General features: G+C 49.7%; 1 protein-coding gene across 2 annotated transcripts; it reads right to left on the bottom strand.

Annotated features, from left to right (window-relative positions):
- Positions 1-326: 326 nt before the first annotated feature.
- On the bottom strand, positions 327-15,644 carry wdr19 (WD repeat domain 19). Of its 2 annotated transcripts, XM_035418669.1 has the most exons (38): positions 15,452-15,644; positions 15,069-15,160; positions 14,689-14,754; positions 14,344-14,469; positions 13,780-13,895; positions 12,736-12,851; positions 12,372-12,452; positions 12,155-12,267; positions 11,748-11,921; positions 11,425-11,495; positions 11,009-11,181; positions 10,697-10,811; positions 10,480-10,586; positions 10,138-10,260; positions 9,869-10,018; positions 9,623-9,770; positions 9,202-9,409; positions 8,546-8,705; positions 8,350-8,460; positions 8,056-8,165; positions 7,833-7,890; positions 7,551-7,697; positions 7,119-7,201; positions 6,474-6,557; positions 6,191-6,337; positions 5,798-5,922; positions 5,551-5,660; positions 5,177-5,245; positions 4,979-5,056; positions 4,529-4,537; positions 3,992-4,088; positions 3,677-3,801; positions 3,466-3,547; positions 2,867-3,017; positions 2,296-2,419; positions 1,979-2,055; positions 1,584-1,708; positions 327-1,185 (listed from the first exon to the last, which is right to left on the bottom strand). In XM_035418669.1, exons 1-37 carry the CDS (start codon positions 15,455-15,457, stop codon positions 1,594-1,596), a joined length of 4,047 nt encoding a protein of 1,348 aa, XP_035274560.1. In that variant the 5' UTR covers positions 15,458-15,644; the 3' UTR covers positions 327-1,185; positions 1,584-1,593. The 2 variants fall into 2 exon arrangements, with proteins under 2 accessions (XP_035274560.1, XP_035274561.1); XM_035418670.1 differs by lacking the exon at positions 4,529-4,537 and having other exon boundaries at positions 15,452-15,643.
- Positions 15,645-16,743: the final 1,099 nt, after the last annotated feature.

A 16,743-nucleotide genomic window follows, 5' to 3' on the forward strand; every position in this document is an offset into this window, starting at 1 on the left:
AATGGAGCTGATCTTCATCAGAGGCACCACAATGTCATGTCTCAGAAGTGTGGTTTCAGAGTTTGAGCCCACTGGAAACTTTAGGCAAAGTACTGTCCTCTACAGTTCATCACCATTTAATTTGTATTCAGTACCTTCCTATCTGGTCATCTGTTTATGCCTTGTTCTCATTGGTTAACGAAAGTTCTCTGGCACAGAATCGCATCACCCAAGTGGGCGTTACCCATCTGCAGTGAGTGACAGCTGGCACAATACTCAGTGTAAAGGGCTTTGACATCCTTGGGTAAAAGTCACTGCAAAATAGCAAGCAATTAAGGCTCCTGTCATTATTGTGGATAATATTTTATTACTGCAGGGAAGGAAGTCACATTTAGCATTGGCGCAATACAGACCTGTACATACAAAAAGCAATATAGTAAATCCTTAGAAAATACCTATGAATTTTTAAAAAAATGGTGTCAGGATTCATATTTTAGCTGCTTATGTTTAAAATGAGCGTATCCTCCATTTTGTGTGGGGCCATGCTTGTGCCTGACTGCACACAGGGGTGATGAAAGGAGGCTGATTTACCTCAGTACCTGTGGAGCGAGTTCCTTTTTCAGAGTTTCAGATAGAGCCGCCATACTTCAGCGGGTTTCCCAGTATTGCATTCCAGCGTGGATTCCCGATCGAGCCGGCTCTAACAAGTGCAGCTCTGGCGCTCATCCAGTGTACCGGTGAACTCTTCCTGATGGCGTGCTGCCAGCCTGGTCCCCTTGCACTCTCGGCAGGCTTGGTGTTCAGGTTTGCGTGTTCAGATTTAAAAAAGAAAAGAAAAAAAAAGTACCTCTATACACATGGTCAAGAGTGAACCTCCAGCAAAGGCAATGTGAAGGCTGCTATATGTCTGCCAGTAACCATGGCAACACCAATCGCCTGTTAACTGCTAATATACATTTACATTTTTTAGCTATTTCTACCGTTAATGCTGGGTTTCTAATGCCTCTATTTGGAATTTCAATTGCACTCATTAAAAAAAAAAAGGCAAATATATTACATAGCTTGGGCTGGACAAAAGATTTAGGCTGTGAGGTTTGAAATGAATAAGGATCATTCGATGCCGATCGTTTATCGTTGCCCTCCTGATTGATTGTCAAAGAAAATATCTTCCTTTGTCCGCTGACAGAACTTGTATATCCTTTGGATCTGTTAAAAAAAAAAAAAAACGCATGTTTTAGTGCATTTAAATTAGGTAATGGGTTTGAATTCCTGATCTGCGTGACTACTATCTGAACGTAAAACTACAGAAATAATAATTCTAGAGGAAAAGTTACTTTAAAAAGACTTTAAAATGAAACCAGATGTTCCGTTCTGTGCACGCAAATGTCATTGGGACCATGGCCATGTGTATGTGAATGACTGGTGTCTGTGATTTCCTGCATTTGCCTGCGTGTGTGTGTACGTGTGTGCCTCTGTGTGTTTCCCTGTGTTGTGTGTGTGTGTGTGTTTTTCTGTGTGTGTGTGTGTACATGTGTGCCTCTGTTTGTTTCCCTGTGTTGTGTGTGTGTGTGTTTCCCTGTGTTGTGTGTGTGTACGGCTCGCACCTCTTGGTGATCAGTGCTCCAGTTCGTCAGGCTGCAGGTAGCTGGAACAGTCTGTGATCTTCTTCACCTGGTTCGCACTCAGGGTCTCTGAGCACATGGGACACACCGACTCTGTCTCCAGCAGCCTGAACCCCACACAAACACACACACACAGGCGAACAGACGTACACGGACAAACACACACACACACAGGCGAACAGACGTACACGGGCAAACACAAACACACACACACAGGCGAACAGACGTACACGGGCAAACACACACACAGGCGTACACGGGCAAACACAAACACACACACAAACAGAAAGGATTGATTCAGACTGTGTAGGCAGTAGTCATTGACAGAATCCCTTGTGTGTGTGTGTGTCAGATTTCGCTGCATTGTGGGGACTCACGCAAGGAACTCAGAGTGCAGTGCAGGGAAGTTGCAGTGAGGACACACTGACCAGTCCTCCTTCACCATGTGACGACCCTGCAACAGCAAGCAGTGTGTGGTTATGGGACAGTGGCCGTACACAGTAGGGAAGGTTGTGTGTGTGTGTGTGTGTGTGTGTGTAATACTCACCGTGGCGATGCAGTAGGGAAGGGTGTGTGTGCGTGTGTGTGTAATACTCACCGTGGCGATGCAGTAGGGAAGGTTGTGTGTGTGATACTCACCGTGGCGATGCAGTAGGGAAGGTTGTGTGTGTGTGTGTGTGTGAGAGATACTCACCGTGGCGATGCAGTAGGGAAGGTTGTTCTTGCACCCCGGGCACAACAGCTCACATTCGGGCAGCATGAAGCTGCAGTAGGGACAGGGAGCCGTCTCCTCCTCCAGCTCTGAAGTGTCCGGGCGTCTGAGGGAGGAGAGGGAGGGAGGAGAGGGAGAGGGGTGTGAGACGGAGGGAGGGAGGGAGAGAGAGACGGGGGAAGAGAAAGGGGTTTGGGATGGAGGGACGGAGGGAGGAAGGGAGAGGGGTGTGGGATGGAGGGAGGGAGGGAGAGGGGTGTGAGGCGGAGGGAGGGAGGGAGGGAGGGAGGGAGAGGGGTGTGGGATGGACGGAGGGAGGGAGGTAGGGGTGTGAGACGGAGGGAGGGAGGGAGAGGGGTGTGAGACGCAGGGAGGGAGGGAGAGGGGTGTGGGATGGACGGAGGGAGGGAGGTAGGGGTGTGAGACGGAGGGAGGGAGGGAGGGAAGGAAGGAGGGAGAGGGGTATGAAACAGACTGAGGTGAGCAGAGCTGGTTTCCTGTCCGGCGCAGTGCCCCCAGCCGAGGCGGGCGGGGTTGGGCGCGCCACGCTCACCGGACCATGGCCTCGATCTTCTTCTTGTACTTGGCGTCGATCTTGTTGCGGTACTCGGGCCGCATCAGCATGGCGGCGAAGCTGAAGGACGAGTTCTTCAGCCCCGCCCGGTGACACTCGATCACCGCCGACGTCAGGATGGGCACTATGTCTGCAAAGAGAGAGATCTCATTACATCTATTTGGCAGGCGCTTTTATCCAAAGCGACATACAATAAGTGCATACTGATGGGCATTGGAACAACTACAAAACACAGGTCCGATAAGGTACAATACTACTTATGTAACAGTTATTCATAGCCGTGAACACAGTAAGTCCAGTTTACACAGTAAGCATAGGCTAGGTCAGAGAGTAATGTTATGTCAAACTAGGAGGCAAGACAGCCTTATACCCTTTCTACCCTGTTACCCTGCATAAGAGGGAGCTCAACCTTGTCAGTCAAAAACGTCCTAACATGCTGTGTAACTGCACTTAACTGTCTCCTGACCTTTTTAAAACTTTCTGTTGATGAAGGGACATGAGGTCTGTAAGGTCTGAAAGATCGAGTTGGCGGGTGACTGGATGGATGAATGGATGGATGGAGAAAGAGAGAGACTCACGGGAGGGGAACTTGCTGATGCTGTTGGACACCCGAATCAGCATGCGCGCCCCCTTTAAGTGATCGCCCCTCTTCACGTGCACCTGCGGGGTAGAGACAGCAGGTGAGGCGGATCCTGAACCACAAACACCCCGTCTCCTGAGCATCCGGTACAGGGATGCCACCGCTTTCAAGAACGGGTGGATTATGGGTAAAGAAGAGGCCTTCCCAACCTTGACCAGGATGTAGCTGTGGAGTATCATCAGGTTGGTGGCCATCTCCGCTGGGATGCGGATGTTCTGGGTCTGCAGCTCGGTGTACATGCTGAAGAGGACGTCGTGGGCGTTCCTGTAGTTCCCTAAAACACAGTGAGGGGTGTTTATTCAGAGTCACTCGACTGCTAGCCCCCTCGTGAGGCGGTGGACCTGCAAAACAATTCATGGAGCCGTTCCAGGTTTTACTCCGTTAGGCAGTTATCCAACTAACTCAGGAATCCTGATGTGTGATACAGGTCCCTGGAGGATGAAGAACAGTATCGACAGACAGACCTGCGGACTGCTCCTCCCTGGCGATGATGATGGCAGTCCGAGCCGCCTCTCTGTAGTGCTTCAGGGCCATGTACAGCCGGAACAGGTACTTTGCATCCTGGGTTTAATTAAAAAAGAAAAGAAAAAAAGTCACGCTCATCGCAGTGAAAGCTGTCAGTCAGGCTCTCCACCAATCAGCTAACACCAGGCCACAGACACACGCTCTGTATCCCCAAGGTGGTCGCATGCTCGTCTGGCCACCCCACCCCGAATGTCCACCCGCCCGTGAGATGGGCATCCCCAGTCCAGACCCGCCGTGTGCCTGTATTGCCACATACAAACGGGGCAGGGCACAGTTTTGAGCATTATTAGCGAGCAGCCTAGCGGCTGTACTCACATCTTAACTTTTTCTGTGTCTGGGGTGTTTGCGAGGGGAAACTCAAAACCAAAGCAGGCCAAAACTAAACGGAACTACGGAGAAAGCTGCCTAGCGTTAGGGTTAGCGTGCGTGTAATGAACTCCGCCAGCAGGTGGCAGCAGTCCCAGGCGGCTACTCACAGCGATAGGCTAAAGGCGGGCCAGCGTGAAAATGAGCGTGACGAGAGAGATGAGGAAATGGATTAGAAACACAAATGGGAGTCATGGCAGAAATCAGGTAATCCACAAGACGGGTACAGGCTACGAACAATGGAGAATCGGTGAATGTCAAAACCCATGCGATTCAAGTCTGCAGTGATTGTTATTCACTAGCACATAGGATTGTTCTCAGGGTTACTGATGAATAGAGGAATCTGTATGAGGAGTTACTGTTATGGCATTCCACCCCCACTATCTTTGGCTTAGCTTTACTGAGCAGGTCAATGCAACACAATGGAGGACCTACAATAACTCCAATTCCCTCTACATGAGGAGCAACCGCTTTAGCCCTCAAGAAGTGGCTGTCAAACTGCACCGGCAAGAACAATGGAAAGTGCAATAATGTCGTGGCCTGCAGGAGGCGCTGTGTACCTTGGGCATCCCATCACTCTCTCCCATCAAGTAGTCGATCAGCTGGTTCGTCAGAGCTTCGTCCTTGGCCTGTCCCACCTGGGGCGTGACGGCAATGAAAATCATTGCAAGGAGTGTTAAACGATGACACAAAAGTACAGATTTGTTTATATCCTGTCATTCCCTGTTAAAGAGCAAACAAGCAGTAACGGAACTTACGGTCTCTATGGCCATCTCAATCGCCAGGTTGTCCTCGGTGTTGGGACACTTCAGGAAGTGCTTCAGGGCCTGAGACAGACGAGTAGGGAGGGGTGAGGGGGGAAGTGTAGGGTGTGGTGTGGTGGGGGGCAGGGGGCAGGGGGTTCACAGACGTGCGTGTTAGAGGTGAACTGCATTAACATCAAATTATTCAACGGTGTCTGTAGAACAGCATGCACTGTGCACTATAAGGAATCGGGCACTACTGTGGAGAATGGCTCACAACTGCTTCGGTGCTGCATGAATGAATGTTGAGTCGAATAAATGCAGGAATGAATCCACCAATGATTCACCAGTGAATTGATTCATTAATTAAGAGTTAAAGGATGACTCACCCGGCTGTACTGGCCACACTTTTGGAAGAACTTGCCAGCTTGCAGGTGCTTCTTCTCACCCTCAAAGTACAGGGCGATGCTCTGGTAGTCCTCCATAGTGGCGTCAGACCCTGGCACGGGAAAACACACACAGCCAGTGTTGGGCAGTGGCACACGCATGCACACACGATACACACACACACCATACCATACAAGCACACACACCATACACACACCCACACCATACACACCGCACACAAGGGCTTACCGATGATGTCAGCGTAGACCTCCATCTGGCTGTGTTGCTGAGCGAGCTGAAAGGCCTCGTCGTTGCACTTGGACAGGACCAGGAACTGGATGGCCGATCCGTAGTCACTCAGACGCAGGAAAAACCTGAGCCGGAACGGACAAGAGGATCACCACACAGTTATCCAATGAAACCACTAAATGGTTTCACTGAACAGACAAGGCACAGTTCAAGGACATGCTCCTTTGAAGACTGATTGATGAATACTTGGTAGGGCCAACCAAATGCTTTCCCAGGGGTTAATGTTCTCATAAAGGGACACACTGTAACCTTTGAGACTGGCCCATCTGTTGGGGCGAACTCTGCAAAACGATCGCGATGAATTAAAGAAACGTTGACGGCGGGTGTCCTGACCTGGCCACCATCTTGGCTCCGTCGATGGACTGGGTCTCGCGCACGATGCGCACGGCCTCCTCGGGGTTGTTGAGGTGGTCCAGCTGCACGCGGATCACGTTGTCCCAGTCCTTGGCGCTCTCGTACGCCACGGCGGCTTCCTTGTACCTGGCAGGAAGTGAGCCGCAGGAAGTGGGGCGTGAGCCGCAGGTGTACACTGAGCCTCGGCTACGATGAAGGGAGATCTCTGAAGCAGCATAAAAAGAGAGGGAGAAGGAGGTGGACAGGTGTGTCACCGGCCTACCTGCCATCCGCCTCCTTGGCCTTGGCGTACTGCAGGTGGATCTTGGGTGAGGTCACCTGGGGCAGGAGTTCCCCCACTTTTGCCCTGAGAGAGACACAGGTAGAGTCCAAAAATTATCTTGTGTCATTCACCAGAGTCATCCTCAGCCGTGCTGGACCATGGTTGTGTCATTCACCACAGAGTCATCCTCAGCTGTGCTGGACCATGGTTGTGTCATTCACCACAGAGTCATCCTCAGCCGTGCTGGACCATGGTTGTGTCATTCACCACAGAGTCATCCTCAGCTGTGCTGGACCATGATTGTGTCATTCACCATAGAGTCATCCTCAGCTGTGCTGGACCGTGGTTGTGTCGTTCACCACAGTCATCCTCAGTTGTGCTGGACCAGCCTAAATAAGACATTACAGCTGTACCCACAGCCTTCACACTACACAGCTGGCCATGCAAGCTGACCCCTGGGCACGGCTCGCAACATTCCGCATTCACAGCGCGGAAGCTTGCAGGGAAAGCTCTGTCACGACGCCTCATAACGGAGTCCTATTCATTGGGTTTCCCCAAAGGAAAGGAGGGGATAGAAGCGCTGACACGGGGCCGGGGGGTAGAGGGCTGCGTGTGGCCCCGTCGGGGAGGGCGGGGCGCTCTCACCAGTTCTTGCAGCGGATGTAGACGGAGGCGGCCTTGTCGTAGTACTGGCCCTTCTCGTACAGCTGAGCTGCCTCCGAGAATTGCTGCGCAAACGAGAGAGAGGACAGAACGGGGGTTGTGCTTTTTGCTGGCTGCTTCACTCTCACTGCAAACCAGGCCCGTCTTACCAAGTTTTCAGTCCTGTAATTAAGTGTTTTAGTCTCGCAATGAAGTGCTTTAGTCTTGCGATGAGACCTAAACTCTGTTCTTTTCTCTCGAGTAGAAAATATTTGCTTGTTTGAAGTCACTTTTTGCTTGACAAGTGAAATTGTCTCACCCCATTGGCAAGTCTTGAAATAAGTCACCTCATCAGCAGTCTTTTTGTCTTATTTGGCAAGAAAGTAATAGAAATAAGACCGTGATTCTAAATATAACACTCAGGCATTCACTGACCTTCATGCTCTCCAGGATGGTCCCGCAGTCCTTTTTCAGCAGCCTGCTGGGGTGTTTAATCGCCTGATTGGCCCCTCGACGGATGTCTCCCATCCTGATGGACATCCGAGCCACGCCCCCTAGGCAGGCCTCATCATGCTCCTGAAACTAGGGAGAGGGGGGAGATTCATTACCAATAAAACTCCGGAAACAGGAGCGGCCAGGAAACTTCATACACAGACAGACGCATGTTCTCACACTCGCACACACACAAGCAGGAACGGTAGGGATAGAAGCATTCACCTTGTTGTCACCAGTTATTCCTTTTTCATAGTGAGCCAGTGCATTCACATAGTCTCCACTAGAGAAAATGCACAAATCATTAGACAGAACATGGACCAACATTTTATAAATTCAAGCAAATCCACAAAATGCAAAACTCGTGCAACTGTTGTTAAAGTTCACAGTCCTCCCATTTCAGAAGCCCGGTTTAAACAGAGCCGCCAGATGAGGAGGCGCTACTCACACAAACTCCAGCTGCACCGCGTACTCCTTGGATATGAAAGGAATCTGTGTGGGGGCCAGTCTCTTAGCCAGCTGTAGCGCACTGTCCCAGTGCTGGAGGTCTCTCCTCATCTGGAGCGCACACGCACACACACACACACACACACACACACAAACATGCACGCACGCACAAACGTATGTACACACAAACACACAAATTCAATTATGTAACGTAATTCTGTTTTCCTGCACAGCCGTATTGTGAAATAAGGAGAGAGATTCAGAGACGGAGATGTGAGGGTGGGGTTATTCGCACCTCTAAGGCGGCGATGGGGCAGGTGGAGGCCAGGTAGAGATCCTGGGCTTGGTTGAAGTCGTTGGTGAACATGGCCAAGTGTCCTGCCAGAAGGTTCTGGTCCTCGATCCCCTGAGAGGGAAAGGGGTGAGACACGGCGCTCTCCTAAAGCTGAGGACTCTGCTCTGAATGTCGGTGGGGGGGGGGCGGGGCCTACCTTGATCCCCTCCAGTGACATCACCATGCCAACGTTGCGCACCATGCGATGCACGCGGATGGCCAGCTCCACCTCCATGTGGTGCATGCAGGCCCGGCCAAGCTCCGCCCACGAGTCCACATTATTCAGGACCTTGCACAACTCCCACGCCTCAGAGAACCTGCCGCACACACCACACGTGCATTCACAAACGCATGTACACACACACACACACAACACACGTACAGGCATGCGCACGTACACACAACACACGTACGTACACACTCACACACACACACACACACGTACACACAACACACACACACACACACACATACACACAACACACACACACACAGGCAAAAAGACGTACACAAACCAAGACAGACAAGAGAGGTGAGAGTCTATAGATTAATATGCAAATACAGATATACACAGACAGACAGACATACGCACACACACACACTCTCTCTCACATGCACACACACACTCGCACTCACACTCAGACACGCACACACATACACATATATACACACAGACAGAGCCCAGGTGACCGCAGACTGACTGACACACATGCGTGAGCGTGCTCGTACCTCTTGAGCATGAGGACCTGTGGGAGTGAGCACGCTCAGTACCTCTTGAGCATGAGGGCCAGTGGGAGGGCGCGTTCTCAGTACCTCTTGAGCATGAGGGCCTGTGGGAGGGCGCGTGCGAGCTCGGCGGGCGGCTGCTCCTTCCAGTTGCCGTGCAGGAACCCGTGCGTGCTCAGCACCACGCTGCTCGTCTTCCCGCTCGGCGTCTGGCACGTCAGCTCCCCGTTGTACAGCAGCAGGGGCTTGTGGGAAAACGGCAGCTTGGTGGCTCCCGCCAGGATGATCTTGGAGCCTGTGGGAAGGAGGAGGGGGGGGACCATGAGATCTGGCAACCCTGGACGAAGCACATGGCCAAGGTGTGATGTCACACAGTAAGTAGATACTGGTTTATTTAGCTTTGTTTCACACAAGGTGGTGGGGTCTGTAAATGTAACGAGTCTGGCAGGTGTGGTCTGTAAATGTAACTAGTCTGGCGGTGGGGTCTGTGGACGGCACAGTGTCCTACCCTGGATGGTGTCCTTGTGGAAGACGTAGGTGTAGACCTTGTCGTCATCGTAGGCCACGAACACGCCCTTGTCCATGGCCCAGTTCTCCCACAGGACGCCTTTGACGGTGGGAGCGAAGTTGGGGATTTCGTACACGGAGTCGTTCACCTGAAAAGGGGGGAGAGACGGGCTGGTGAACACAGGCCTCCGCGGCTTACCCAGAGGTCCGTGCGGTGGACGCGGGCGCGGGAAGGCGAGAGTCTCACCGGGCAGTACAGGAAGCCGTCGTTCTTGTCGTCGATGAAGACCAGCCGCGTGCCGTTGGGGTCGGGGCACAGCTTGCGGATGCCCAGCGGGTGCCGGTGCTCGTTGACGTACTGCCAGTCCTCGATGTAGAAGCACTGGATCACGCCGGTCTGAGCGGACGGACGGACGGACAGACAGACGGATCACAAACAGCGCGGCCACTGCTGAAACTGTCTCACGCGTGTGGCGCACGCGTACTGCTCTGGACCAATCAGGATTTGTTCCTTACGTCGGCGCCGTAGAAGAGGAAGTCAGCGGTGAGGGCGTGGGTCAGGATTCGACACTTGTCGTCCCGACCGGGGAACAGGCGCGTCTGTCTGTCCTCCTGAACCTCGTGCTCCTCACCCTCAATCTGAATTGGAGACACATGCATGCACATGCACACGCGCAAGCATCCACACATGTACGCAAGCATGCACACAAACATACACACAGCTAGGTTGTAAATGTGACCAGATGAATCTGTACCCCAAAAATGCACACATCACGCAAGCACACACACACACATACACACAAAAACACGCGTGTGCATTACACACACACATACGCACACACGCACACCTGCACTTACCATGTGAAGCTGCACCTTCCCCTCAAACAGCGCAGCCGCGTAGTCAGAGTTCAGACACATGCTGGCCACAGTCCCCAGATACTCTGTGTCCTTCAGTTTCTCCACACCTACAGTCAGACACATCTTTCATTACCTTAATAACCACACTGAAGCCGGGGGGGGGACCGTTTTTACTACTCACTTGACAAAACTTCACAGACAAAATGTACATACTCACCACCGTCTCCAAGAGCATAGAACCATGCACGGTTGTTCATTCCCACGGCAACGTGGTCTGGTCCAACGCCAATGAAGTTGGGCTCTACCTCCACTTCCACGGCGATAGGGGACTCCTGTGGGGGCATGAGGGGTGAGACTCATGGGATGGGCAGCTCTAAGACTCTGCTATAGTGTGTGCGTGTGTGCGTGCGTGCATGAGTGTGCATGTGTGTGCATGTGTGTTTATGTGTGCATGTGTGAGTGTGTGCAGTACTTCTGCTGTGATATATGTTGTCCTGGACATAGCTCAGAGGTTTGTGTTGGGACTCACCCCCTCCACCTGGTTGGCCACGGTGACCTCCAGCAGGGAGGTGAGGTAGGCCACCCTGGTGCCGCACGTGTCCCCCAGGATCGGCAGCTTGGTGAGGAACACGTGAAGCGTCCCGCGCTGGCTGGAGATCGCCAACAGCTGCCCGTCATCCGTCCAGGACAGCTGGTCCAGTCCTAACGGACACACACACAAAGGGGGGTGAATTTACTGCTGTAACAGTCTTCCAAAGCCTCAGGTATACAAGCAACAATTAATTAATAGCTCAGAAATTCAGCCTAAATATTTGACCTGAATAAAAATAAACCAACAGGCATTTTTTGAATGCCTTTTTTAATTGCATGACGCATTTGAATACTTGCCCGTTTTGGGATAAGCACTACAAGGAATTTAACAGGCTATGTTATCACCTCCCTTACCTTTCGTTTCATCATCCAGGTTGACAATGGCATACATTTCCTTCAGCTCGGTCAGGTCGTGAATCTTGATACTGAAACAGGAGAATGAGGAAAGATGAGTGACTGACATCAAATCTTTAATCTGAAAAAATTATTTTTAAAAACACACAACTGTGATTAACTTTAACAAAGAAACATGTTCCAGGCCGTGCTGGGCCATTTATTTTAAACCAGCAACCATGGTTCGTTAGCTTAATTTCTCTCACTGTTATGGGACTACAGAGCGTTGTCATTTTATTACTGGGTATTTGCTCCCGGAGGAGGGAGTCCATCGGCGCATTTACCAGTTGTCTCCACAGGAGGCAGCCTTGTTCAGGGACTGGGAGATGGCGATGCTGGTCAAGCTGTCCTTGTGGTTGTGGGCCTGAAAGAGCTCCTGGCCGATCTCCCGGATGTGCGTGGAGATCACCACGAAGTAGCCCTGCGAGAAGCCGATCATGATGTAGCCGTCTCCATACCTGTCCCACAGATGGAGAGACACGGAAGGGGAAGAGGAGGGGAGAGAGGGAAGGAGGAAGGGAGAGAGGGATGGAAAAATGGAGTGAGGGAGAGAGAAATGTCAAAAGAAACGATCATTTCAGAGACCGTAACGGGTTTTGAAAGTAGCGAAAAACGAAGCGGGCGTCACTGTACCCCAAGCGGTGCGAGCGGGCTGCTATGGCGGTACGTGACGGAGCAGGAGAAGTCTTACCAGCGGTAGGCGATGATGGTGCCGTAGCGCTGCTGGAAGGCCAGCTCGATGGGGTTGTCCGGGTCGTTCAGGTTGAAGAGAAACAGGGTCTTTCTCCCGACCACCACGCTCACCTGTGAGGATGGGGGGGGGGGGGGAAACGGACCCGGGTCAGACGGTTTTCGGCGCGGCCACGAAGCCCGTGTCGCTGCGAGCGACGCGTCGGAGCCCCGCTCACCGTGCTCTCCCCTGGCGACGCCCTCTCGTCCGTCTTCATCACCGAGAACTGGACGTCCGTCGGATCCGACCGCACCTGGGTCTACAGGAGAGTAACAGACACTCAGTGCGCTACACCAGCGAAACACGTGGACTGGAACACACACACAGGTAAATAACATAAGCGCTATGAAACACGCGTGCACGCACACACAAACACACAACCAGGCACCCAGAAAGGGAATAGAACCAGAAATGTATGACATCCATAATACATACAGCAGAGGGCAATGGAAGGAATGAATGGAATGAAGGGAGTGAGAGGTGGAGCGCATGAGGAAGGTGGAGGTGGGAAAGATGGGGTGAAGCAGCGAAGTATCGGTCACCTGCCGGATGGTGTCCCCCTCGTGGTTGCTCACGGTCACGTTGCGGTCCTCGCTGCCCAGCGCCAGGAGGTTTTGGGAGCTCCAGCAGCCGCACGTGATCCGCTTTGTGTGCTTACCTGCACAGCCAAAAAAAAAAAACGAAAATCAAACACCTCCCCCTCCCAGAGACAGCCTGGGCCACACTCTTTATTACATTATATTACATTATAGGCATTTAGCAGACGCTCTTATCCAGAGCGACGTACAACAAGTGCATAGGTTTCATGATGTAGAGGCGCAAAAGAAACACTAGAGTGAAGTGAATCACCTCATCAATCAATTTAATCTTCATTCCTCAGTTTGGAATTCCTGATTGTAAATGCCGATTTGACTGCTTTACAACTCCATTCCTCAGTTTGGAATTCCTGATTGTAAATGCCGATTTGACTGCTTTACAACTCCATTCCTCAGTTTGGAATTCCTGATTGTAACCGTCAGGTAGACTCTGCATTGGCGTACCACACATTGATGCTGCATAGCAGTGTCGTACAATGGTTGGGCATTATGTTTTATGTTTTATGACTGAAAGGTTTGATTCCCAAATAAGACGTTGACATTGTGCCCCTGAGCAAGGTACCTAACCTGAATTGCTTCAGTATATATCCAACTGTATGCACAGTACTATGTAAAAAATGTTAAAGTTGTGCAAGTCACTCCGGATAAGAGCGTCTGTTAAATGTCTGTCATCTAAACTAATCTAATCACTACGGCCAGATAACACACACCCAACTGAACAGCTGAGTCGCAGAGGAGTATTATGCAATGAGGCAGGAGATTTCTCACTGCCTGAAATCAACCAATCGTGAACGGGTGGTACTGTGACCAATTGCGGTACGCCCCACAGGACTTCCGCCCACAGTTTCCATTTACACGGTTAAGAGCGAAGGAACGCGAAGAGCAAATGCTGACGAGAACACGCCATTCAGCCCATTCGGGCTCATCATTTACGAGTCGAAGAAGAGCCTGTTTTGAGTGAGTTACAATGACAGAGAGACCCCGAGTTACCCAGGACAGGGATCTTGCGTGACGTCTGCTGGTTGTAGATGAGCAGGTTGCCCTTGGCAGTTCCCACCGCCAGCAGCGATGCAGTCTTCGACCAAAGGATGAAGGACATTTGATCCCTGCAAAGATCACAATGCACTGCTACAAAAAAAAAACCCCACCAAAGGGCTGAATATGCAACCGGACAGCCCTTAATGTTACAAAACACAGCAGCACAGAGTCTGCATTGAGCCTTGCCACTGCACAGACTGCAGAAGATGCGTCACGAGGCAAAGGGTACCACACGCTTTGCTTGTGCAGACAGCCATAGTCATTCTTCTTTTACTGTGCCACTGCAAGATGTTTTAAATTTCCGTTCTAAGTTCAGTGAGCCTCTGTAAAATAACTCCAATAAATGTGCACTTGATACCATACTGTCAATGGTCGCTTTCCTACTTTGAGCTCACAGCTTTAAATCGGCAGCGATAATTCACAAATGGGACATAATGAATTACAATAACTGCCATTGTAATTGGAAGGATCATTTCATTCGGACGTAAAGGAGGGCAAATGCTTCCAGGCACTGACCTCATACCACTGTCAAGCTGAGATGTCTTGTTGACGTTGGCATCCCACAGGTAAATACTGCTGGACTTGTCAGCGATGACAGCCAGCGTATCTCCATCTTTATCCCAGTCCATTGCCAGACACCGTCTATTCGGGAAGAGTTGGACAAAGCGTTGTCATGCTCAAGCATTGCCTTCTTATTTCTAATGCAGAAATTAAAAATAATTTTAACCTGCGCGTATGCTACTTGGATAAAACAAGCAAGTTGGAATGAGAATATTCAGACAATAATTAAACAACGGTTACGGAATAACAAGTTTCATGCTGTAAACAGATCAGATGTAGCTTTCTAGTATTTTCACTCACCCCGGCAAGTTCAGTTCATTTCTCCTTTGGCCATGTCGATCAAATATTTTTACCGAACTGTCAGGTCTTAAAAGAAAGGACATTCATTTTTAGACATATAGCATGACAAGCTACAAGAGTTAGCGACTGCTTTTACATTTTTAGAAATTATAGACTAATAAGCACATAGCGTATGAAGCATCCCCATGCAGTCGCATGCATACAGTTAGACGCTAAAAAGACAAGAAACTAAATTGACGTTGGCTACGACGAGATGGCAGCAACTTAAGCGTCTGTTGAACTCAATTGGCAAGGTCGCTGTCTACTAACAGATCGTTGATCACAGTCCATAACCCATCTAGCTAACTTTAAATCTACAACGAACAACCCTGCTAACTTACCCAGCAACAGCGATATAATTCCCTAGTGTCTTCTGCCACTTGTACTGCAAACAAGATCCTTGCCAAGCTTTCTCCGAGAGAGTGAAAACACGCTGTGAGAAAAACAACGTAAAATAATCTTGATATAGAATTCGCTAGTTTGTAACGTTTGTGCAAATTACAAATGAACCGACGAACTTGAATCACGACTTATTAGATAGCTGATGCTGCTAGTTCGCTAGAAATGTAAGTTAGCTACCTTTAGCTAATCCACTAGTAGCCTGCGACCATTTTAGGCAATGCTACATAGCATCCACTACATGGCTATATGAATTACACCCTATCAAATAATAGGCAACATCGTGGAAAATAAAGTGGATATGAAATACAATTATACGTTTTACCTTCATTTTTGCGTTATGCAAAGACCTTCACCATCATTTTTTCTTTATAATATCCCAACATGCACCACTTTACAGCGTCTGCATCACCCATGGCGACCTAACGGTAACAACCAATCGCGTCGACATCAAACAATATGAGTTAATGCACTTCTGGGACTTGAAGTTATTTGGTCTGTATTCGTCAGGAAATTCTACAAATCACAATAGGCCTATTTCACAAGATGGCGACAAAAACCGGATGTAGGGATACTTTGTTTCCGGTTACCGTTGCTACGGACGCAAGTCTATTTCTGACAGCGAAAAATTGAGCCTAAACAGCGACGTGTGTTCTCACAGTCCCTGATAGCTCTGCCAACGTTCACTGTCCGATGTTATCCGCATTGTCGAAGCATTGCCAGTGAACGTTAAGCGGTCTAAACTGGACAAGGGCTATAAATTCTTTTTTGAGAAGTTTATATTCGGTTATGAAGGTAAGTATAACGTTAGCTCTGGTTCACCAGAAAGCTAAATAGCTAGCTTGCTAACCACATCAAGTTAGCCGATTAAAGAGATGTTTCACTTCGACATAAATTCTTTTCTGGAGGCGACTCCATTGTGTTTTCGTAGCGTGAAGCAACATCTGCTGTCCGTTAACAGCGTCTCTGTTCCTCTCGGTTGTCCCGAAAATGAATGAATAGGGAGCCTGACAACTGTGAGGAAAAGCGATTCTGTTAACATTGACGGTCAACAGGGGAGGCAAATGCTATGTAAGTACAATGTTAGGCTCCACAAAATTACTTATGTTATTATACCGAAGTGAAATATCTCTGAATTAAGTTTTGTACTACTGTTACTATTTTGTTACATGTTGTTTGTGCTGTACTTGTTCTAATAAAGATTTATATTGCCTGTCAGATCGCCTGTGTAATGGTGTTCAGTTCACTACCGAGCTGTTTGTTTTCATCGCTGATAAAAACTACCCACACATTTTTAAATCAGCTGATATATCTTAAGTAGGCTTGTCGCGATGTCCGTCAATACATTTTGTAATTACAATTAACAACTAAAATAAACGTGCATCTGCAGTTTCAACATTGAATATCCAAATATGTGCTTGCTAACAAGCTAGCTGGCTAAAACGTAATTTGCTAATCATAACATAACATATAGCTCGCTAACTGATTTTATGACATTCCAAGTTCCAGCGCACACCAAACTACGGAGGAAGAGGTCTGCATGCTTTTTCGCCGAGGCTCTCAACCAGGCGAACGTTTCCATGCTCCTGTTTACAACCTGAGACACTTCTCCAAACC

This window comes from Anguilla anguilla, chromosome 5 (assembly GCF_013347855.1).
Source record: "Anguilla anguilla isolate fAngAng1 chromosome 5, fAngAng1.pri, whole genome shotgun sequence".
In the NCBI taxonomy this organism is placed as follows: domain Eukaryota; kingdom Metazoa; phylum Chordata; class Actinopteri; order Anguilliformes; family Anguillidae; genus Anguilla; species Anguilla anguilla.

What these genes read in the sequence shown, in the direction of transcription:
- wdr19 (XM_035418669.1), bottom strand. An exon ending in GGAGCCAAGATGGTGGCCAG is followed by an intron (nt 5,923 to 6,190) that starts GTCAGGACACCC and finishes GTTCCGGCTCAG; the next exon opens with GTTTTTCCTGCGTCTGAGTG. An exon ending in CAGGGAGGAGCAGTCCGCAG is followed by an intron (nt 3,802 to 3,991) that starts GTCTGTCTGTCG and finishes ACTGTGTTTTAG; the next exon opens with GGAACTACAGGAACGCCCAC.